Source organism: Gobius niger (genome assembly GCF_951799975.1).
Source record: "Gobius niger genome assembly, chromosome: 2".
Classification (NCBI taxonomy): domain Eukaryota; kingdom Metazoa; phylum Chordata; class Actinopteri; order Gobiiformes; family Gobiidae; genus Gobius; species Gobius niger.
This window is the reverse complement of record NC_136853.1, coordinates 19,458,245-19,481,477: the sequence shown is the minus strand read 5'-3', so window position 1 is coordinate 19,481,477 and position 23,233 is coordinate 19,458,245. Positions and strand designations below refer to the sequence as shown.

General features: G+C 40.6%; 1 protein-coding gene and 1 long non-coding RNA gene across 4 annotated transcripts in view; both read right to left on the bottom strand.

Annotated features, from left to right (window-relative positions):
- The window catches only part of rgs3a (regulator of G protein signaling 3a), a 77,610-nt gene extending 57,880 nt beyond the window's left edge, over window positions 1-19,730 (bottom strand). Inside the window, exons 1-9 of one of the 3 annotated variants that reach the window (XM_079580881.1) lie at window positions 19,593-19,730; window positions 15,118-15,185; window positions 6,612-6,693; window positions 6,396-6,501; window positions 5,808-6,231; window positions 4,669-4,708; window positions 4,250-4,557; window positions 3,923-4,000; window positions 2,342-2,453 (exon numbers count right to left, since the gene is read on the bottom strand). In XM_079580881.1, coding sequence (XP_079437007.1) covers window positions 2,342-2,453; window positions 3,923-4,000; window positions 4,250-4,557; window positions 4,669-4,708; window positions 5,808-6,231; window positions 6,396-6,501; window positions 6,612-6,693; window positions 15,118-15,132 — 1,165 coding nt within the window. In that variant the 5' untranslated portion in view covers window positions 15,133-15,185; window positions 19,593-19,730. Of the gene's footprint in view, window positions 1-2,341; window positions 2,454-3,922; window positions 4,001-4,249; window positions 4,558-4,668; window positions 4,709-5,807; window positions 6,232-6,395; window positions 6,502-6,611; window positions 6,694-8,622; window positions 9,299-15,117; window positions 15,480-19,592 lie in introns of those variants that run through there. The other 2 variants (XM_079580880.1, XM_079580879.1) reach the window with 2 other exon arrangements.
- Window positions 19,731-20,133: 403 nt separating this feature from the next.
- Window positions 20,134-22,023, bottom strand: LOC306981655. The gene is made up of 3 exons (XR_013794125.1): window positions 21,971-22,023; window positions 21,387-21,447; window positions 20,134-20,204 (listed from the first exon to the last, which is right to left on the bottom strand). It is a non-coding gene; the product is annotated as an uncharacterized lncRNA (long non-coding RNA).
- Window positions 22,024-23,233: the final 1,210 nt, after the last annotated feature.

Below are 23,233 nucleotides of genomic sequence, written 5' to 3'. Positions count from 1 at the left end.
TGCTTTTCCATGGTTTAAAGTATAGATTGAACTTAAAGCAAATAAAAAAAGTCACAATACCAAGGGAACAACAAAAAACAGTTAAGGCAACATTGCTACATAATATTTTCTGCTGTGTGTAGGAGTGGTCATTTTCTGACGTTTTTATAAAAATAAAAAAAATCAGTTTTCAATATGATCAGTAGATGTCGCTGTTGTGTTGCCATGTTCTCGCTGCTGCTTTGTTTTTCTATTGTTTATTTCAGTTTTGTTCTCTACTGTGTATTTCAGTAGTAGTAGTAATAGTAGTACCAGTAGTAGAAGTAGTACTAGTTGTAGAAGTAGTTTAAAGACGTTGTAAACCTTGATTGATAGTATCAAGGATGGTTGCACTTTCTTAAGCACTTTCTTAAGTCACTATTCAATTTTTCCCACGGTTTTCAGGGTAGAATGGGGGTGACAGGAAGACAGGAAAGTCCTTGTGTGTAATGTGTGTAATGCACATTGCCATTTTTTTTTACACGCACACACACGCACGCACGCACGAACGCACGCACGCACACACACACACACACACACACACACACTCTGAAACAAACACAATCCCCTGGCGCCTCTTTCCTGACTGACGCTACTGAAGCCCCATAACAATGACAGGCAACAGAGAACAGAAAAGGACACGCAAACTCAATCCACGCCCTCTGATAATATGAGCAAGGTCTAACTGGTCAAGATGAGGCCAGAGATGCCTTAACTGCTCAATAAAGGAGAATCACTGTAATGTTATAAAGGCAAATGTGTGGGTTTTTAGAAAGACATTATGTGCCGCTCAGTTAAGCATACAGACAAAAGGCAATGGAAGATTAAATAATGTGCTATATATCAAGCCAATATTCAGTGACACGCTGGTAGAACATGCTGTTACTAAACAAGTGGGTTGTTGCTGATCGTTTATTCACGTCAAGTTATAATCACTTGCTTCCCGCTGCGATGAAAAGACTGCTGTTTAATCACAGGTCTCTAATTGTGCAAAGTGTGTTGTGTTCAACTTGACTCCCAACCCATGCCATGTCTTTCCCTGCCCATCCAAACAAAGATGTTTACAGGCTTTCGGTTTCCGCAAGCTGTGTGTGTCTTTCACTGCCAAACCATTCTCTCAGAGCATCCAACAGGAGGCAAGTGTTTACTGTGGTGGGAGAAAAGGTAAATGCAAGTACAATGCATTTCCTGAGTATCCAAAATGTTATTCTTACCCAGTTTTCAGTGTGAACAAATTGCTCATTAAGAATTGTTTAAAGTAAAAAAAAAAAAAGCTGACAGTTGAAAATAAAATAATACAGTAATGCAGTAATATAGTAATACACTGGATTGATTTGATGCATGTTTACACTGTTAAGGGTATACCGTAGCTTTGCATAAACTTTGGCTTATTTTGTCCCTTATTTGAGACACATTTTTAATGTATTACTTTGTATGCTCTACAAATAAAGCTTCCATTGCTTGGAGAGCACTATTTTCTAAAAGATAGGCTATTTTTTCCTGGTGTATCAAACAAAGGTATTTAAATTTGCGTTTAGCTATTGTATTTAAAGCAGAACTAAGTAACTTGTTTACTTTAATAAATCCTTTTCGTAGTCCCTCTGGGGGAAACACAAGTGTTGATGGGATGATTGTGGGGTCGTTCATCTCCCCCTGGTGCTTGCAACTTTCCCTGCACAGACCCAGAGGCGCAATACACACTACTGGAATCACGAAGAAGAAGCTAACAGGCTAACGTGCAAAGCTAACTGCGGGCTAGCACCACTTAAACAGTATTTACAGCCAAGTTTGAGTAAAAAAAAAAATCTCCATTGTGTAATTGGATGTACAATATCCAGCTCTCCCTTTGTCTTTTCTGTCAGCGTAGTATTTACTCTCACGGACAATTAATGAGCAAAAAACTGTAACATGCTACAACACCTGCAGTGGCGCATATGGCCTTTAGGGGCATGAGTTACTTAGTACTGCTTTAATTTTCAAATATTAGGCTACTTGTCAAAGCAAATAAGAAACATCTTCATTCACATGCTGGTGTAAAGTTTCATGGTCAGGTCTGAGGTATTTTCGAATGTATTTTTAAACACAAAAAACATCCTTTAAGACAAATTCTTGTACATAATGCTTGCAATGTATACTATTTATTGGAGGAAATGTTATGCAGTATGGCTTAAAACATAAATACAAAGCCTTGCATTGTTTTTATTTAGATTTTACAAAACCTCTCAGCACATTGGGGTGTGTATGCTGCTTATTCTGTTATACTGCAGTTCTTGTAATATTCAGTGCAAATTACAGGCCGTCAGTTACATTTTCAGACACTCACCGTCCTGTAAGCGCAGGTGTCGCAGGTACAGCGGGCTCTGCAGGACGTTGCACCTGCCGGGCTCATCTTCTCTAGTCACCAGCATCAGGTCATTGTAGACAAACACCGTGACCTGAACAAAAGACATTTCACAAAGGCTGAAATGGCAGTAAGGCAGCGACAACATTTTGTGCGCGTACTATTCAAGTACTAGTCAGTCTGCAGGCACACTAATGGGCTAACACAGGAAATATCATTTGCAGCATTACAAAGGCCCTTGGGTATCCTGTTGCCACTCTTACTTTTGCCCACTTTTCGTTGAACTAGATTAGGGTTTATGCAGAAAGAAGCAAGTCAAAATTAATGCTTTTTAATTATCAAATACTATACTTTAATGCCACAAACGCTGAAAAAAATCTGTGCATATTCCATTCACCAACAGAGGACAGAGAATTGGACAAAACGGGCAACTTTTGGGCAAAGGCCACACCCACTTTCAGGAGCTTTGTATGGCTATGTCCCAAGAGAAACTCCTGAATGCTTTAATATTTGACACAGTATCACATCTCTAATTGTGAGGCATCTTGAATCGAGCTTCAGGGCACTGTTAAACGACAATGCTTTAGCTGCGGTGGCTTCCTCTGCATCCTGACAGCAGGCGGGGTATTTCTGATGAGCTCATATGTGGTCAGAGTCGGTGTGAAAGTGCTTTAGCTTGTCGGGTTAAGCAGCCCGACAGTGGGTAAGGCTGCTGTGCATATATGTGGAACACTGTTCAACCATTTGCTAAATGTCTCTGCCAGCTCGCTACCCTATTTAACCCTGTGCGGTAAAGCCTACAGGTAAAGAAAAATCTAAAAAAACAAAGACAGAAAATACCTACATGAGCTGCTGTGTCACGACCGATACATCAACACAATATCTGGTCTATATAATTAATAATAGGATAATAATATGAACTCTAACTTGAATAACTTTACATTGCTTTAACATTACATAGACTGAGAATTAGGAGCACTGTGACGACACATTTCTATTAGTGGCCAAGTGTGTAAAGCTGGAACAACAGAGGGGCCATTAAACACAACACAGTAGAGAGGAACTCCCCTCTGAACACAATTAGATAGATAAACATTTGGATTATGAGTGGCCCCAGAGAGATGCGCGTATTTTCTTCCATTTGTACGGTCACTGCACGTCATTGAGCTGCACAAAGAAGATTACACCAATGAAAGAGCTTAAAATAATCACTGATTCTGGCTGTTTTTACAGTATGGAGTAAACAACAGTTATAAAGCAGATTCCACAAAAAAAAAAATCCAGAATGTTTTGACCACAGTGTAACATCCCCCCACAGTATTTATGTTTCAGCTGTAGTCTGACAAATAAATCCGGCCTATTTATTCACTCATTTGCCCCTTAGTGGATCTACTTGTTCGCAAACACACACATGTGCACCCGGGAATAGAACTATAATTTATAGTTTAACCCAAGACACATTCTGACAAAACATATAAGCTTTCAATAGAAGATGAAGTATATTTCATTTGAAAACATGACTTATTATATCATATTGCAAAGGTTCGTAGATATTTTGCTTACCTTTAGAGAGTGATGCTTGCTCTCATGCAGTACCATTTCTTCAGATATTATTAGATTTCTGCTGCACAGGTCAATAGGCTGCAAATCATAACAACAAAATAATTCGGTTAAGTGATTACAGCAATGCACATATTTTATATTTACCAATTCCATTCTAATAATCAAAGTCTTAGGTTTCTATATAGAGTGAAAGACGACAATGCAAACTAGTTCGATCACAGGCAGTGTGTGGTTAGAGAGTGACAAGACACACCAGGGGACTTCCTCTTGTGCAGAAGCTTAAACAGAAGATATTTGTTGCATTAAAACAATGCAAAAGAAACCTACCTGGACAAAAATGGGGAAAATTAGGATCTTAGGTGCCACTTTCACGTATCCATAGTTGCCGTGCGGCGTGTGCGAGCGGACGATGGTGCAATTCTGGTAATTGGCAAAGTTTGCACTGGGCTGTTGGTAGTGTGCTGAGTTTGTAGAAGTGGATGCTGCCTTTGAATTTTTAGAGTTGTTGGATTTCCGAAGAAAGCCGGTGCGACTAGGCAAACCTCCGGCACTGGTCGTGCCACCAGAGAATCCCCCTCCACTGGGCGGCTGAGAGGCAGATCCAGGCGCCTGTCGAGTGGGATACATCCTAGCAGCTAAAATACAATAAACATATCAATTACATAATGTTTACATGTATGAACTAAAAAGTGGACAAAATGCATCCATAGACTTAGTATTTAAAACAACAAAATACTATTTCTTACCTAAGGTTCCCTGGTTATCTTGGTAAACAGACCGCATCACCTGAAACATATACATTCATAGTCACTATCAACATTTGACAGCTAGTATTTGCTTGCTGGGTACGTAAAAACACTGAAAATGTCAGTAGTTGTCATAGAATATTGTGACTATGTGAATGTATCAAAGTATGGCAGAGTTCAACCAGACCATCTGCACCAATCTTAGTCTGTGACGCTGCCTGTGTGTCATAACAGATTAGAATCAACAGGCCTCATGAAGACAGTTTCTGCCTGTGCTTCGCGTGTTCAGCATGAGGCACTGCAGGGCAATGTGCGTCTCAGAGTGCAGATCTGTTGTTTTGTATTATATTTAGAGGCAGACTTCATTTATGATATTGTCTTGATTCTAACACTGTCTTACATTGACTGACTATATCTCTGTAGAGAAATCATGAATCTTTTTAATATGTGGTGGACTGAGTATCATGCACAACAATTAAAACTCACCTAAAACACAGACACACCAGACAAACAAATGGAAACTCAAACAAAAGGTTAGTCATTATTAGTCTTGACCAAAAGCTACAAGTACAAACTAATGTTGATCTGTTCTCATTTGAGAGTGTAACATGAGTGGATATTTGTGTTAGCAGTTAGTTAGTTAGTGTTAGCTGAGGAATTCAGTCTTCCAGATGAATGTATTTACTTTATTATATGTTCTGATATATACTTCATTTTAGGCATAAAAAAACATTTTACAAAAATGACAAAACTGATAATTTTATATTTTGTAAGGTATTTTTAACATTTACATATATTCCAAACACTGACACAGATATTGTAGCATATTTGGCCAATGATCTTTACTAAAATCACATATGATGCAATTCCATACAATTTTCTCCAAAATTGCTCTCCATCAACGTCACACAACACAAAAATATGGGTAACAATATGCACTGCTGTGCTAAGATCTGTAATCGGTGAGATGACAGCGGCCCAAATGGCTCAGGCAGACGTTGGCAGTCCTTCTACCTATCTGCACCAGGGATGTAAGGTAAAGAGACATATCTAGGATGGGCCACCAACTGACTGTGATGGTGATAAGCAGGGGGACGAAGAAGATAATGGAAATTGGGCCCTGCACCACTCTGCGGTACCTGGCCTCCAGAGGTGATGGGCGAGAGGATGATGTAGTTGTCTCCGTTAGAGGCCTTCACCCTGGTCCCCTTCAGTGTAGCTGTGGGATGGTGGAGCAAACGTGGTTTTCCATCCAGCTCCTCAGACGAGCCTCCCTGGGCCCCCCATGCCAGGGTGCCCCTCCCTGAAGCACTGCTGTTCCCTGCCTCAGAGCCATTGACCAGCAGCCTGCGGGCAGCAGTGGCTCTGTGGTGAGCCGGCAGAGGGGGCACAGCTGGGGGGGTCTTACTGGCGCTGGCATCGCGCCGGCGAGTGGGGGGTGAAGGTGCATCATAGTTTGAAGTGGAGGATTTGTAAGTGGGCCGATGAATAAGGCCCTCGAAGTTAGGCTTAGCTGAAGGGCCTGTGCGCCAAACCACTACCGTGATTTCATTAACACTGTTTCTGTAAAGTAAAAGATAAATGGCAAAATAATTTACAAACAGCAAAGACACAAGAAATCTCTTAATCTGATTTACAGCAAAATATAACTATTGTTTCCAATGTTTGCAATTGTTTTCGAGGCACAAGAGAATCAGAAAGAGTTATTTTTATATCAAAGCTAATACCTGATAGCATGTGCTAAATCTACGCATTTCCACTGCTCCACTGGCTGACCATTGAGCTGCAGGAGGGTGTCCAGCTGCTGCAGACCTGCTTGGTCTGCTGGCCCCCCTGTTAGTGAAAACAAACCAAGAGAGTTTAACTCTGCAGCTTTATGATTCAAAAGTACATTATACAGTAATTGTATTCCAATATGTACTACAAAAAGTGAGTCGACGTACCTGGATCAACACCCTGCACCCTTACGGGGGAGTCTGAGCAGATGGTAAAGCCGTATCCATCCTTTCCTCGATGGATGGTCACCTATAAACAAACAGTGAGGGCTTGCTTTAGTAAATGAAGACACTGTAAAGATATAGTATTGTTTAGCTTTTGTGCACCTCTAATAAGGTTACTTCCGAACAAAAAGTAAACACTGTTTTGCTTCTAAAACAACAAAAAGTGTTTAACAGCATTTGTTTTGTAGACCCAAATATGACAAACAAAAAACGTTGTGTGACATTTTACATAATCAAGTTTGGTTTCAAAGTAGTGGATTAACGAGTACATAGAAAACGAATGCTCACCCAAAACCTTACATTTTCTGTCTTGTACTGACAACTGCAACACTATTCCAGTCCCCAAACCCTTGGTCATTTTTGCATAGCTGAAAACTGCATGTGCAATTGAATCAGGGAGTTCAATCCATGAGCGAAACTGCAGTGACTGGGATGCACCAAATCTGGTGATTATTCACAGGCCTCCAGCTGTGATGGCCCTAAAATGTCGACTACAGTTTTGACTTTTTACAGGCCACTGATTTATGTACTTTGATACGATGTCGGAATATCGTTTGACACAGTTCTCCTGATTTCCTGTCTGTCAGTCAAACCTTTATCTATCAGTAGCTCTTTAAAGACTTGTATAGATCAACTTCCTGATTTGTGATTATATTTAAAACAAATATATATCTTCAACAAAAAAGATTTATGAACACAAAAACCCTAAATAAACCTCAAAATATGTTTGTGTACTGCCATTTAGTATGCAACAATATTCCATTGTACTGTAAAAGCCCCTCTTCATTCCTGAGATTGACCAAAACTGAGATTACAATTTCTATTACATTTTTGATTAATTGCACAGCTCTATGAAAAATAAACTGCCTTATTTGTGGCCAGATTTAAAGTAACACTAAAAGAATAAGATTGCATGAATAAGGTGAACACTGCTGATCTGTAGGTTTGAGGGTGTTTTCGACATGTCATGCTGCCCAGTGTTCGGCTTTGACGTGGCACATACGCCGCCAGTCTCTATCCAGCACAGAATCTCACAAAACCCCACTCATTGCACATACATTCAATGCAAAGCTATATCGAACATACGTATATCCTGTGAAATCTAATCAACAGTAGCCGAAAGTAGAAAGTACAGAGGCTACACAGCATGGAAACAAAAGCCAAATGTACGTAAATGCAAACCCCTGCATCTGTGAATCCTCAACTTACAAAAACTACAATCATAACTCCACAACACTCATGTGGCTTCTGTTGCAGCATAGCAACAAAATCTGCTCTCCTTTCTTAATTGGTTTGTTTTAGGAAGGTCTAGAGTTCGATGTCCCAAAATTCATTAACTCGATCAGAGATTTACTGTTATATGACAGGATCCACAGCAGCGATTTATGTCCACAAATTTGCCATATTAATCTTGTGCCCTTCAAATACTTTCCACTGACAAGAATTTCAACCCATTAGACCAAGGAATGTAACTCATATATATCTCATACTAAAGTTAGATAAGCAGAAAGCATGGGGTTATGTAACTACAGTATGCTGCCTCAGTCTGTCCACTGACAACTTCTCTATCCATCAGATTCTTTTCTTACAGAGCAAACTATAAATAATGTAAAAAATAAAATAAAATAAAAAAAAAGAAGTGGTCCAGTGCTCTGGATATTCTCCCATCCTCGAGAACAGCAACACTTGCTTCTGGAGATTCTGCTTTCTAGGTGTGTTGCAACCATCTTTTAAAAATGCATTGCGTCAAAGTCCACACTTCAAAACAAGAATCTAGTAGCTGCGTGATGTAAATAAGTGAGCATTTACAAATGATAGGACTAGGTTTATTGCTTGTAAATAAAATATGGAGGATATAGATATAAGAGTCTTCTTTCATTTTTAATGATTCTTCCAAAGCTGGGACTACTTCCTCTACCCTCCCGGTGACCTCATTCCGGCAGCGCAGACACACCTGAGGCAGTCTACATCCGATACAGAGGTGGCAGAGCCCGTGGATCGTGTGCACTACACCTCCTCTTCCTCCTCCTGAACCATTCAGATCAGCAGACAGGACGCAGACGCTGTGCCGCTGGGTTTCCACCGCGCCGGCCCCCCTGCAGCCAGACAACCTCCAAAGCCTCCTGCGGGCCGCCGAGTGGGATACTTTCGGACTATGCTCCGGCGTCTGAGTGGACTTGAGCGTGTTGTGGATCATTGCAACTAAACCTTGTCAATAAGTTTAGCTTTGCAGTGCCTGAAAAGTCCAACGTGTATAATTTCCAGCAGATTCAGGCTCCTTTGCCATGCAGTTTTCTCCAACAATGGGTGTTGTTTGTCTTCAAAGTGGTTATTTTGCAAATGCACGTACTTTCCATTGACCTATAGCTCCACTTAAGTCCATCCAGGTGTCGCAGGGTTCAGTGGCATATTATTTCAAGCGCTTCTGAGCCTTTACATGTGGTCTCAATGGGCAGCATCCATTCTTTGATATGTCCCCGGTTACTTATTGATCTTGCATTAGGAGAATCCGTTTGCACTTTTCCCGGTGTTGCTCTTCAGATCGGCTGTTAGCGGTGGTGCCCTGGTGTCCTCTGAGTGATACTGGTGCTGGGCCGGCCCGCTCAGGCCACAGTGTCGCTCCTGGCAGGGGCGCTCATGGGAACTCTCAAACAGCAGAAGAATAGGAGGAAGTGCCTCCCACCACTGCGCGCATACACACACGCACTCAGGCAGACTTTACCATCACACAGCCAGGACAGCTTTTTGTGTGTCTATTCCCGATAAGACCAGTTTGCTTCCTGAGTCCACACTATGAGGTTGGAAGAGGTGCTCCTGTTTTTGCTCTTTAGTGACCATGTGACTAATGGACGTGGCCTGAGTCAAGACTTTTGGGAAACGTGACAGAAGTTCACATCGACCAGTTGATTAAAAACGTACATGTTAGGTTGTAAAAAGCAAATTGTAAAGATAGCAAACTATTAAAGCAACACAGTCTCTCTCAAAAGGATTTAGCATGTATAAAAACTCTGTAAAGTAGACTCTGCAAACATGGATGTGATTCTTCATATTTCAGTCTCCTCTAAAATGATAACAGGTCTCTCTTGAAAATGAGACAGAAAAATTGCAAACAGTTTTCAGAATGATGCAAACCTAAGCTAGTAAACAACAGCCTTCAAATGCTATTTTATGAAGCTATTCCATTACAAAACAAGGATCCATTTGGTTGACACAATAAGACGTCACACACACTTCATAAGCCAATGTGTACCTCGGGTTCCCATATTCCCAGGTCTCCATCCAGACATTATACTTGTTTATTATCGTTTGTACTTCCATATTTCCTCTGCTTTTCCTTTCAGCTGCCCCCCCCCCTCCACTTCCACCGCTCTCACACAGCACGGAAACTCACAGGTCTGTGAACTCTGACAATCCCCACTCCTCTTTCTCTTATCAAAACATGACTTATAATACAGCTATGGCTGGGAAAGTGGTGGCAATTTGTTTAATTAAAATAACAAGGACTTAATGCAGGAATACCCGGTTAATTTAGAGCTACAACAGTGGCCAATCTAACCCCTGACAACCTCATGAATTACCAGCCGGCCTTTCTCATTTACTGTTTTCTGGCTCTTGCGATGGAACAGGGACAGAAAAGGAAAGGTGATACCACACTAGACTATACAATGCTAATAAAGTCCTAGAGACGGTGGTTGTCTTAAGATGCCTTTATACTGGTAGTAAAGGCGTCTTTTTCTTGTTTGCCTTTTCAAAGGGGTGAGGGTTACCCGTCAAGCTTACAAAAAACACTTTCTGTCTCATTCATGCCGAGCTGTTCACCTCTAAATGGGCAGAGGAACGGATTAGAGGAACCAAAGAAAGGGGGAGTATAAAGCCTGTCATGGGGAGAGGAGTGAAAGACAAGTTTAAAAAGCTTGTATCAGAGCCAGACGAGGCCAATCTGGTGTTTGGTAGCATGGGGTCCCCTGCTCATTACCAATCTTTCTCTTGGCACTGAACTGACCAAACATTTTCACAAATGTTGAACAGGAGAGATCGGGTGTAGGGCAAGTTCAAGATCTCAGGTCATTGTTGTAACAGAAGTACACAGATCATTGTTTAAAAGGTTATTTTAGAAAGACACACGGTAAACAAAAAAATGTATTTTGTTATACCTAATGTCTTTCCAAAAACCTTTCAACATTTTTTTAAACAAGAAGACATAAGGGATGTAATCAAAGAAGTACACAAATCCATTTTAATTGCAACATGATGAAAGTTCACCGTGCAGGGCTTACCATACCATATAGTCTTTAGTAAAAAAAAGTTGTGTTTGACAGTGATAAGCAAAAATATATCAAATATTAAACTATTTTTATCACTCAGTCACTTTATTACGAAGCACTTTTCATACAAAACAAATTGTAATCAAAATTTAAAGCAGTACTAAGTAAATTAATAAATCGTTTCCATAGTACCTATGGAATACATAGTAATAATATAGTAAAAAGTGTTAATGGGATGATTGGGGGGTCTTTCATCTCCCCCTGGTGTCTCTGGCCAGAAAACCACAATTGCAACTTCACTGCCTCCGGGTCGGAGTCACCAATACACACTAATGGAATCACGAGGAAGAAGCTAACAGGCTAGCGGGCCAAGCTAACTGCAAGCTAGCACCACTTAAACAGTATTTACAGCCAAGTTTGAGTGAAAGAAAAAATCTCCATTGTGTCATTGGATGTACAATATCCCTCTCTCCCTTTGTCTCTTTTGTCAGCATAGTATTTAATCTAACGGACAATCAATGAGTAAAAGTGCAGTGGCGCTTATGGCCTCTAGGGGCATGAGTTACTTAGTACTGCTTTAAATATTAAAATAATCCCACCCATCTGACGCCAACTCCTGATCCCCACATATACAAACACAATCACCTATACACAAACATACAGGCATCCACTAAAAGAATAAAATAGCAATGTTATTATCATAGTTAGCCTATAATAATCTATAGAATGTGTTTCCAAATCACCAACTGAGGTCCCCCGTGTTATAAACAACCCATAAAAGTTAATTGTATGGGCTGTTTAGATTTATTTATTGAAAAATATATCCTTGGAAAAATGGCCCAATACTGCAAGGGGATAGTTTCCATCTGAACACGGCTCTCATTCTGAATAATTGTGGCTGTTCTGTATTGCTCAAGGGCGTGATTAAAGGATGACCCCCTAACACACCTGAGCCCCAGCCGACTGTACAGCTTTATGGAAATGAAAAATAAGGGAGAACAAGGATCCAACATTCTGCGCTGCGCAGGAAAGCGGTAGAAACAGTGCGACCCAAGCGACAAACCTATATGTTCACAGAAGAATATGAGCGTATAAAACTAAACGTGTTTGCCATTCTTCCCGGAGCAGCAGCCAGAAAATCTAACCTTTCACTTCTCTGTTCAGCTCACCTCACGCTTCCTTCCCATCTTTCCAATCAGACACAACTGTCAGACCCATTTTCACACAGGCCGGTTTGGGCCTAATGGTAGATGACAGGCAAAGAGATGCGGGGCACTTTGTCCTGAGTCAAACAAACTGCTTCTTACATTCATCAAGCGTTTGTGCTGGCAACAAAGACACTCAGAAGTCAGACCTTCGTGAGAAACTAACTGGTTCATTTGCATAATGTTGGATTTGTCCCTTAGTTTGATGTGATTTCAATAAAACCGTACAGCATTTCTACAGTATCTCCCATCAGTAGCTCCCCAAAAGCTTACGACATGTGCTTGAAGAGTCACATTTTAAAGCAGCAAGCATGTAAGTAAATATAATAAAGCCTTCCAAAATAGTAATAGTAGTGAAATAATACTTGTATTATTCTCCTTCAGTACATTGAATAAAGCATTCTTATCAATTGTGAGCTTGACTAGTTTTTGCTATTACTGTGACAGACAGTGACCCTAAAAAGTGACCCTGAAAGTTTAAAAACTCATCTCTGTGATATTGTGAATGTATTAGAAATGTTGGGAATCACAGCTAACATTTAAAATCTTTGTCCCCCCTTTAAATTTTAAAAATAACAACAACAAACAGGTATAGGCCCCTTAAGAGAAGTCATTTTCTTCTTAATGTCAAAACAAAGAGATAAAATATGAGAAAAAACAAAAACTCAACTACTACTTGATCTTGAACATTTTGGACAAGAGACAAGGGCTTGTGGGTAAAAATTGTATATTGAAACTGTACTAAGAGGACATCTGATCAAACCAAAGTTATCTTGCTAATAGCCAAGCATCAGAAAAGATTGTATTTATTTCATTGTGACAAACGGTGAGTCCCGCCCACCTCTGGGTTCCAGTTGGAATTTTTCCATTAATTTCCTTCAGAGGGATTTAGAAAAATAAAAAAGTGTTTAAAGGCGCAATGTGAGATATCTCCCATACTAACCGACCAGAGCCGAGATATTAAAAATTCTGATTATTATTCTTATTATAAGAATTATTTAGATAATGCCTAACACAATACTGTTTTACAAATAAATGATTTATAATAGGGCTGTGCAAGTAATCAAAATTCAATCAAAATTGTGATCTCAACTTTAAACAATTCTCAGTAATGGTCAAGGCATTTCATTGTCAGGTCAAACTACAAACCAGCATTCGCAGCACCTGAAGTAAAATGTCGTATTTAGTGTGTTGGCACTGGCACTGGAGTGGAAAGCAATCCTTTGTACCAAAGCTAATATTACAGTTGCATTATGTAACTTCATATGGAGAGAAGAAGTTGATATTCGTGCATATTTGACCTTTCAGTGACCGGGTGCCTTTATTCTCCATCCCCGTGACCTTTAGGATGCTCCAGGATCAACCGTATTTAGGGTTTCTTTCTGATGGAACTGGTGTCATGGTTACGTGTATGTTCCAACCAGACGCTAAAAAACCTTTAAAAAAAAGCGTCATTGAGGATGGAAAATAAAGGCACCATGCCCATATATCCGCTAGGTCACTGAACGGTCACATATGCACTAATGTGAACTTCTTCAAATTAAAAAGTTGCACAATGCACCTTTAATTACTTCAAAAAGGTAGAATTGATGCATATGTGATTGAGCTGATACAATCATGTAAACAAGTGGATGAGAACATATCCTTCAAACAGCATTTTCCATTTAATTTAACTGCACCTCCCTCAAAACATTCAAATGTGCACAAGGACATCATTAAAAGTATCATTTGGTGGTGCAGGGTTTTTTTTTGCATAAAGGGGCCCATGGTCACAGTGCAGAGAAAGAGAACAACAGACAGGCTCACAACTGTAAAAAAGGAAGAGGCAGCGGTCTGTAAAGGAGCAGGGACACGGCAACAGAAAACCAACAGAGGACAGAAGGACAAGAGGACAGAAAAGAATGTCTAAAAGGTTTCCATTCTCAACTAATTTAGTCGGTGAATGTGCCGCTGTCCCTCGCTGAAGCCTCCCTGGAGACAGTGCCACACCAGCTCACAGTCCCCATGATTCAGACGCAGATAAAGAGAAAGAAAGTGGCCTTCAATAAGCTGTAAGGTTCCTGAATTAGACTGTAGCTCTGCCTTTATTTTTTTCAATTAGATTTTTACTTCTATATATATATTTCGCACAACTGACCGGATTAACAATTCACTGGGCCATACATGAATCCGTGAATCAGTTTTTTTTTTTCTTTACAGCAGCAGAACTTCATGTGCAGTCATATGTATTTAGTAAGACTGCATGTCGTCAAAGAACAGCAATGGTTTTGAACAGCAGGACCGAATGGAAATCAGGCTGTGTGGTCAACTTGAGGTATAAGGCAAATAAATGCATGCAACAAGCTAGTTTTTAACAAATCCCACATTGTTACAACCAAGCACTTCAGATACAAAAGAGAGATTAAAATCATCACGTAAAACATCACGTTGTCTCAAATAGAAACAAAACTACAAATTATTAATAGCTGCAATTTCCCTATAAAGCCAACAGAAGGCCTACTATACACTTTTGTCTCTAAATACTAAAAGTTAGTCTCATTTATTTTGTCTGTAAAAACGAACACACTCGCAGTAAACCACTGGGCAAATAACAAAGCAGCTGACAATGCAGGTGGTAGAAAAAAGAAAAACACATTTTCTGAAAAGGAAGATTCCAGCTTAAACAGAAAATTCCCTGAAGGAGCATTTTGACATCGTCTCAGGAGAAATTACATCTTTGCTCGCCGCTCAACAGCATGATTGAATTAGTTGCTATGGCTGCTGAGAATGTGTACCATGGAACTCTTTCTGAGGCCTGTTTATGCATGATGCGTTCGGTGGACATGGTGCAGTGTCACGGGTTAACTGTTTACTTGATTTAATCCCGTCTCAACACATGCGCAATTTGCTCTCAAAACAAATATCGGAGAAGTTACGCCCAAAGTTTTCGACGCATGTTTACAAACTCGAAGAACTGCGAGAAAACCATATATTACTTACTGTTAAGCATTGCATATTCTCTGGGTCGATGGTCTCGTAGGCAGCACCATGGTTTGACAGCACAGCCTCTGAAATGTAGACAAAAGAATCACGAGCTGAGACAGTGCCTTTAGAGCACATTTCTTCGGGTACCAACAAAAAGCAGCTTTCAAAATGTACAAAAATGTCTTCAAACAACTTTCGGAGTCCATAAAACGTCTAGTAAAGATTAAGACGGAAACAAAAAAAAAGCAGGGGGGCGGGAAAAAGCACAACAGTTGATGGAGCAGAGCAGGGCAGTTTCAAACTTGTAGATAAAAGGCACAGAGGCCAGCCCGGTCAAGGCAAATCCCATAAGATGTAAGAATTCAGCAAACTGGCCGATGCAGGAGTGAAGTGGAAACAAGTGAGGAGGAGGAGAAGGAACTCTCTCACTCTATTATCCGTCCGTCACAGGGCTCCTCACAGGTTACTATGGTTACCGGGACTCACGCCTCAGTGTCCTTTTAACTATAGCTCATAAAGGCAGCATTCAGCTTTGGGCCGAAGCACACTGATTTCACTCCCTTTGTCCTCTTCCTTCTGTTTGCATCTGTCTACCTTAGACTTCACTTTCCATCTGAGAGTTTGAGCAATCCCACAGTCTGTTGCTTGCCTTTTACAGTAGCCGCCTCTTTATTCTCATCACCACAGGAGAGAAACTCTGCCATCACTCCATATCAAGTGAGAGAAATGTCATGTTCAATGTCATTTTGTGCCTAGGACAAGTGCAGCTGAATTAGTGGCCTTCTGCAGACCTTCTAGGAGGCTGATATGATCTGATAGACTCAGACACTGTCTTTAAGTCTCATGGCTGCCTTGGATTACTTTTACTAGTCAACATGGTTAAAATCTATAACCTTCACTGAGAAAGAAACACATTTGGCCTGTGAAAGCGTAGACAAAATGAGGGCAAGTAGGACATAAGATCGAGTTTGGTCTTATTTTGCTGGAGGCCTTCGGTTTGAACTAAGTTATACAGCTACCAGGGTAACCTTAAGGCTTTTTCAAACCTGTCAATTTGTGAATCTGAAAGCTCCAGGGGGTCCACATAATGGAGGAGCTAACCTGGCTGGCATCAAGCCCAGGAGAGGAGCCTTTTGTCCGGGTAAGACATCAGTAACGCAGGAGAAAGACGTGTGGAGCAGCTGGCAACAAAAAAACATCCAACATGAGTGACATAAGCCCGGGTGAAAGAAAGGCATACAAGGCCAGTCCAAAAGCACTAACAGTGGGAAAAGTATACACTGCGGAGAAAGAGCGGCTCGGCACATTGCAAAATGAAAGAAACACTTAAAATGAAAATGTGCGAAAAGTGTTTGAGGGACCAAACTCCTCAGCAGCTGAATTAGCCGGCCTCATTACAGCCTTCTAGAACATGAGAAACTCTTGACTTTGTCCAAGTCCCTCATAGCAGCATTCACTCCTTTCTGCTACTGTCAATCAAGGCAAGGCGAGTACTTCAAGCACTGATCAAAAATACATTCAACAAACTATGAGGGACCAGAGGGCATGCCATCACTTCCTTTACCATAATCTTTTGCATATAGAATAGATTCCTTGTTGTACTGTACAGATATGTCACATTACAAGTGTGCGCTATATATAAGTGATATATTCACCAGACCCAGCAGTCAAAATGCTTGATGTGATAATGGTGGTGGGAATTATCGATCATAATGAAGTGGACTGGCAATAGTATGATGAAATGGTGAAAGAAAAGTTCTCAACTATAACATAAGGAAGAGGGGAAATTCCATCCAAAGACACAAAAGTGACTCACTCATGGCCCATTGGTACAGTTTAGTTGCACAGTGACTGTCATGGAAATCTTTTGTCACACCCTTTACCCATATCCAAAAGGCAAGTAATGAAATAAACATGACAAAAATGAATAACTATGTTCTAATGAAAAATAACATGACGGAGTTCTGCTTGCGTATTTATCGTTTAGTTTAAACATGTGGATGTTTAAACTCAGGCAGGATGCAGGGAAAAAAGCAATTGTGTATTTTTAGAACAGTGCAGACAAATCAGATAATATTAAATAATTGTCGGAGAACGTCTCCAGAACAACCTCGAGAGTAAGCTGTTGGGTCAAAGTTTTCGCTTCAAATCAGGATGACATCAGCCTGGAGTCAGAGTTACCCTTCACAGTGGGCATGCATATTCAGACTTACAAATTTAGACTGGCCAGCGCTCGCGTGATCCAACAAAAACACACAGACAGTGCTTCCAGAGTGAACATCCCCCCTTCCCCTATCAGTTAATCACTACATTTTAATCTGGTGTTATGAAGAGGCAGTGTGCCATCTGGAAAAGGCAGGCACTTTACTGGGTTTATTCTAAGTGTATTGAGCATTCGCCATCTATGTACATAGTAAACAACAATGACACTATGCAAATGGGACATACAGGAACTTTCTATTTTTGCTTTGCCTCTTCTGTGCCACCTGACCCACATTGAGAGGGATATGCGTTCGGCACGGTGACTACACTCACGCGTCCATGTCACCACGGGTCAGGTGTTTGTCAGCGTACACGCAGATGAGTCGCTTCCAAATCGGTTTAATAACGAAAAAAGAAAACATGCTTCAACTGAAATGGCATATTCTTCATTTGAAACCAACTATTTAGTGCATATGCATATTATGTGTTATGTATGTATTTAGTAGTGTTAGTAGTAAGTATTTAGCAGAGGCCAGTGCAGTTACTATGGCCTTATGTAATTAAAAGCCTCAAAGACTTCATAGATAAGTGACAGTCATCGCATAAAAAAACACTAATTGCTCTGTCATTCCATCTTAAAAAAAATAGTGTTTGCTTGTCGCTCAAGCATTTCAGCATCAGCGTCTCAACTAGGGTTGAGTCGTGAAGACGGCAGTCCTTTTGTTGAAGTCCAACAGTGTAATTAACTGTCACTGCTTTGTTAATAGTTTGTTGAAGAGGCAGAGAGTCATGGAAAAAAATGTGAGCCATCTCTGTCACAGTAACAATGGGGCTAGAGTTAACAAAGCTGACACTAAATCATTCAACTGTCATTTAACATTCAGGACTAAATATCGTTAATAATCCTAACCTCGCACTACATGTGTTCACACAAACACTGTGTGACAAAATCTTTCTTGTCATAAATATATGCAAAGTCTCTAAACTATCAGACCCTGTAGAAGAGAAGACCTGGCCATGTGCATCTCTGCTGTGGGCAGATATCTGCAGTGAGAATCCGGGTGACCAAATATTAAAAAACAGGGGAAAACTTTTTTTAATACGTTTATTTTACTACGTGACACTTGTTTGTTGTTTATTTGGCAAATATAGAATAAAACTAAGCAAAACACACTTCTAAAGGGAGCCATGTGGGCATCCACATTCATACACACCAATAAAAAATAAAGTTTATTCATGCTTATTTTTTTTAACGTACAAAAAAGTACAAAAAGGACATAATGCAGCCATAAAAAGGTTTTAATTCTGACAGACGTTCCAAAAAATATATAAATAAAGGAGAAGACATTTAACACATAACGTTAAGAGAAAGAAATGCAAAAAATGAGTCGTGTGGACAAGGACTACAGCCAGACAAACTGTCCCGCAGAAAGCACAGGGATTTTCGTCATTGCCTCGTTAGTACATGTCACGGTGCAGCGGTGCTTCATGGCCTACATTCAGCCAGCTGGCAACACAGAAGTGCATGCACGAGAATCCAGCCGCTCCCCCCTCCCCAACCCCTCCTACATCCACACACATGTATCAGATGAGACACGGAGTGGGCCACTATTGCCATGGGAAATGTAAAACGCTCAAAAGCCACTAATTCTGAAGTGTGTAATGTGAATTCTTAACTACGCGATCATTTTAACTGTGTTTATGCTTGAGTATGGGGTTGTTGTAATATCCAGACATAAATAAAATAGAAAGTGAAGAATGTAATATGCAGCTAAAGAAAGCTTTGGAGCTTGCAGTTTCTCATTCGGTCTGATACTCCTGTCCCAGTTCCATCTACAAGAACTTCAAACTAATTTTAAAGTTGCATGAGGCAGATTAGTCTGGTTCAGCCAAGCATACACGAGTGCTCGAGTCTTATAAGCCAACCACGACATCACGCATATTATTGTTATATTCAGAAAGAGATAGGGTAAAAATAGAGCCTATTTAGTGTAAACCTAAATATTTGTCAGTAAAATAAACGTCCAAAACGCATAACTGAGCATAACAAGCAACAAGCACTATTACTAAGGGTGAGTGAAAATGAAAATGACCAACTCAAATTATTTAAATAAAATTCCCATAAAAGCCAAGCCACACTATCACTATCATTTAGTTACAGGTAATACATGGCCATGTTCAAACAATGGGAAGGCAGCAGAAGGGGGACTACAAAGCCATCTCATTTTGACTCCATGTTGCCCTGGAATGTCCATACACAAGATGTGAATAACATAAAAAGTACTCACCTACACTAGGCTGCCCTTATGAGAGGCACAGAGAAGCATAACTCCGGTACAAACACCTGCAACAGCATCCGCTAGCACAAAAAGTACACATGAGTAGGAGAGTAAACGAGCGAAGGTTCACAGAAGAGAATTAGGTTTCCAAACAATTGTGTCAGTGTGTGAGGGGAGTGTGGGGGGGGCAGCGGACAGTACAGCAGCGCTCCCTCTCTCACTGCCTCATGTTTGTGTGACGTGCTGGGGTTTCATCCTGACCCCTCCCTCTTTCCAACTCTCTCTATATTTCCTCATTTGCTCTCGCCAATCCCTCCATCTTTCTTTAATCCTTCCTTTGCTCCAAACGCAATCATCTCCCAATCCAAAGACTGATAAAGAATTACAGGCACATGCCTGGCACACGTCTGATTCCCTGGCGAACAAATAACTGTTTAGGTCACATATCTTCTTGCTATAAAGTATCAATGTCTTTAAAAAAAATAAAAATAAACAAAACACTCTGTTCCTTATATAACTCAGTCACAAACACTTACTTATTTTGTTGTGTGGCGAAGGTACTTTGAGATGCTTCTTGCATCCTAGATCTTCTTCCAGTAAGTAGTACCATCCTTCAAACTCCTAGAACACAGAGAAATAAATCAATTACACACCAATAAAACACAAACCCATGTTCCGCTTTGGGACTGTGATTGTATGATGCCAGGGCAGAGGTCTGCAATAACAAACACTAAATTCATAAGAACCCTCAGGGCTTGCATGGCACACTGCTCACATTGTAGCCTGAGCTTCATTCTGCACTTCTAACTTCTGAGCCAGATGGTATTAACTTCACTGGATTTTTTTTCATGCACACGTGTTAATTTGATAATGTCTGCATTGTGCAATGCATAAAGCAATGGCAGAGACAAAGCAGTCTGTAATCCTGTTACATGGACATGCTCCTGCAAACAAGAGCATAATAACTGTCAGTCCATCTATTTAAGGCAAAGCGGGAAGAGAAAGATCTCCCCCTTTTTTGTACTACATTACGCGGCGCTACGGACAGCGACAATAATCTCTGTTTAAAAGCATCTTATCTGAGTGGACAGATTTCTGCAGGCTGTGGGACAAGAGTAGGGATGGGCGGGTGTTTCAGTAGAGGAAGGGGGAGGGGAGGGCATATGTCCTGAAAGTCAGAGTGGGATTTGCACCATCATTCAATATTACTGTGCACATGTGAAAGGAGAGAAATGTGTAGCCTACTGTTATATAAGTATGGTGACGGACGACTTATATATTTGGTGCACTTGTACTAAATTTACATAACAAAGATATTATAAAAAATAAACACAAACTTTGAAGAAATGGAATGAAAAGAAATCACAAAGAAATCACACAGACAGTGTGCCCTTTTGTTTACACTGAATAATACCAACCAATGTCACTGTAAATAACATTAAAAAAGTGGGATTAATGTTAAGTGAAATGGGAGAAATCTGTCGGGTATGCTGCATTTGAAAAACTAAATGCAAGAATTGTACCTTAACTCCAAACAGGGGGGCATAAAAAGATATAAGCCTCTTCCATTACAATATAAAACAGTGTCATGTGCAAAATAGTCGATCCCTTACATTTGAGTACAGGGATTGACTCAGCCAAGTGTGCTGGAGGGAACACTGATGTGCTGTAACAAAGTGTTAGCTCCAAAATATTAAGGTCACAGATTCATTTACACTGAACTGGAGATTCATAATCTTTTGCATCAACCCACATCTGTAGTAATAGGAGAGCCCAATACACTGCTTATAAAGTAGCACTGACCTTTTCAGGATCCATAAGAGAACGCACACTGAAGCTCATGCATCCCAACAGCACGCTGATCCTGAAAAAAGAGACAAAAGGGGCATTAACGCAATATATGGTCTGTGGACAACTGTATGAATCACCCTGGGTTCTAATGATTAACTGAATGATTTAGGAAAAATGTCTTTTTTTTTTTTTAAATTGAGTCATGATTTGCAACTTACAAGATAATTAATGAATAAATAGATGATTCATCCAACCTATGTACCGATGAAAAGACACTATTAACATCCACAAAGATGGCCTTCTGCTTTTGTTTCTAATGGCTTTTAGTTTGGATCAATATTACTACAGTACATTTCAAACATAATCAGTCAAATGAAATCATGTGATTACTAAAAGTCGCCATTGCAAGTCACGTGATCTAAGCCTATCAACACACAACTGATACAGCAGGGTGTGGTTGTGTACATTGCATCCCATACGTCCCATTGCGAGCGTCTGGCAGGGCAGTCTCCAGTCCCCGAATGTGACGCCACTATTTTTTAACTAATTCATCATTTTTCTTTGTAATATTAGTGTCTAAACTGTCTTTTGCAAACCTTGTTTCAGCATCAGAATTCCACATTGTGAAGAGCAATCTCTTGGGCAGAACATCATCAGTGACAACACTACAAGTAAATAGTAAAAAAGTATAAACATATATTTGCTGCCACAAATAGAACACATATATATTTACAAATGAAATGTTTGCAAGAAGATCGGGTTTCCACAGTGAGGAACCATTTGAGTCTTCAGCCCATCTTTTGATCCATTTGGTGGAACCATCCCAACCTGGATGCAGGACAGGTTATTTAAAATAAAAATGTACCTTTACAGAGGAGTTTTTATATGCGTGTTCAAGTACCTTTACATACGAATCGCAGGGTCCCTGATATTCCTCCCATATCTCTCTCGCCTCTAAAACTGACAGCAACTTGCATTGTATAATTGTACATATGTCAAAAACTTTTGATTCTTCTTTTTTATGAAACACAAATATGGCCTTTACTAACACAGTATGATTCAATAATAAGCCTGAGCTTCAACAATCAATCAATGAATCAAGTTGTTTCTGTTTAGCCCAATATCACAACAGAAATGCTTTCTACTCCAGCTGCATGAATATTGTCAATCTTATTCCTAAAATTCAAAAAACTATGCACTTTAGATTACAGCTTGCAAGTTCCACGTGTAGGTACAGGTAACAAGAAAGTAAGTAAAAGTGTAACTATGGTGTGCAAGGCGAAACTACAGTGTACCTTGTTGAGGATCAGCACCTCCAAATCGATCGGTCGATGGGGAGTCCTTGCCTCAAGTGGAGGAGTTCAAGTATCTCGGGGTCTTGTTCACGAGTGAGGGACGGATGGAGCGCGAGATCGACAGATGAATCGGTGCGGCGTGTTGAAGAGGGCGCTGAGTCGGGAGGCAAAGCTCTCGATTTTCCGATCGATCTATGTTTCTTTCTACCCTCACCTGTTGTCATGAGAGCTGGACAAGATGGCGTATGCAGGCGGTCGAAATGAGTTTCCTTTGCACGGTGGCTAGGCGCACCCTTCGACACAGGGTGAGAAGCTCAGTCACCCGGGAGGAGCTCGGAGTAGAGTCGCTGCTCCTTGTGATGCGAAGGAGCATCCTTCACATCGAAAAGAGCCAGCTGAGGTGGCGAGGGCATCTGTTCCGGATGCCTGCTAGTTGCTTCCCTCGATAGGTGTTCCAGGCATGTCCTATTGGAAGGAGGCCCCAGGAAGACCCAGGACACACTGGAGGGACTATGTCTCTGAGCTGGCCTGGTGTCGCCTCGGGCTCCCCCAGAACAGCTGGAG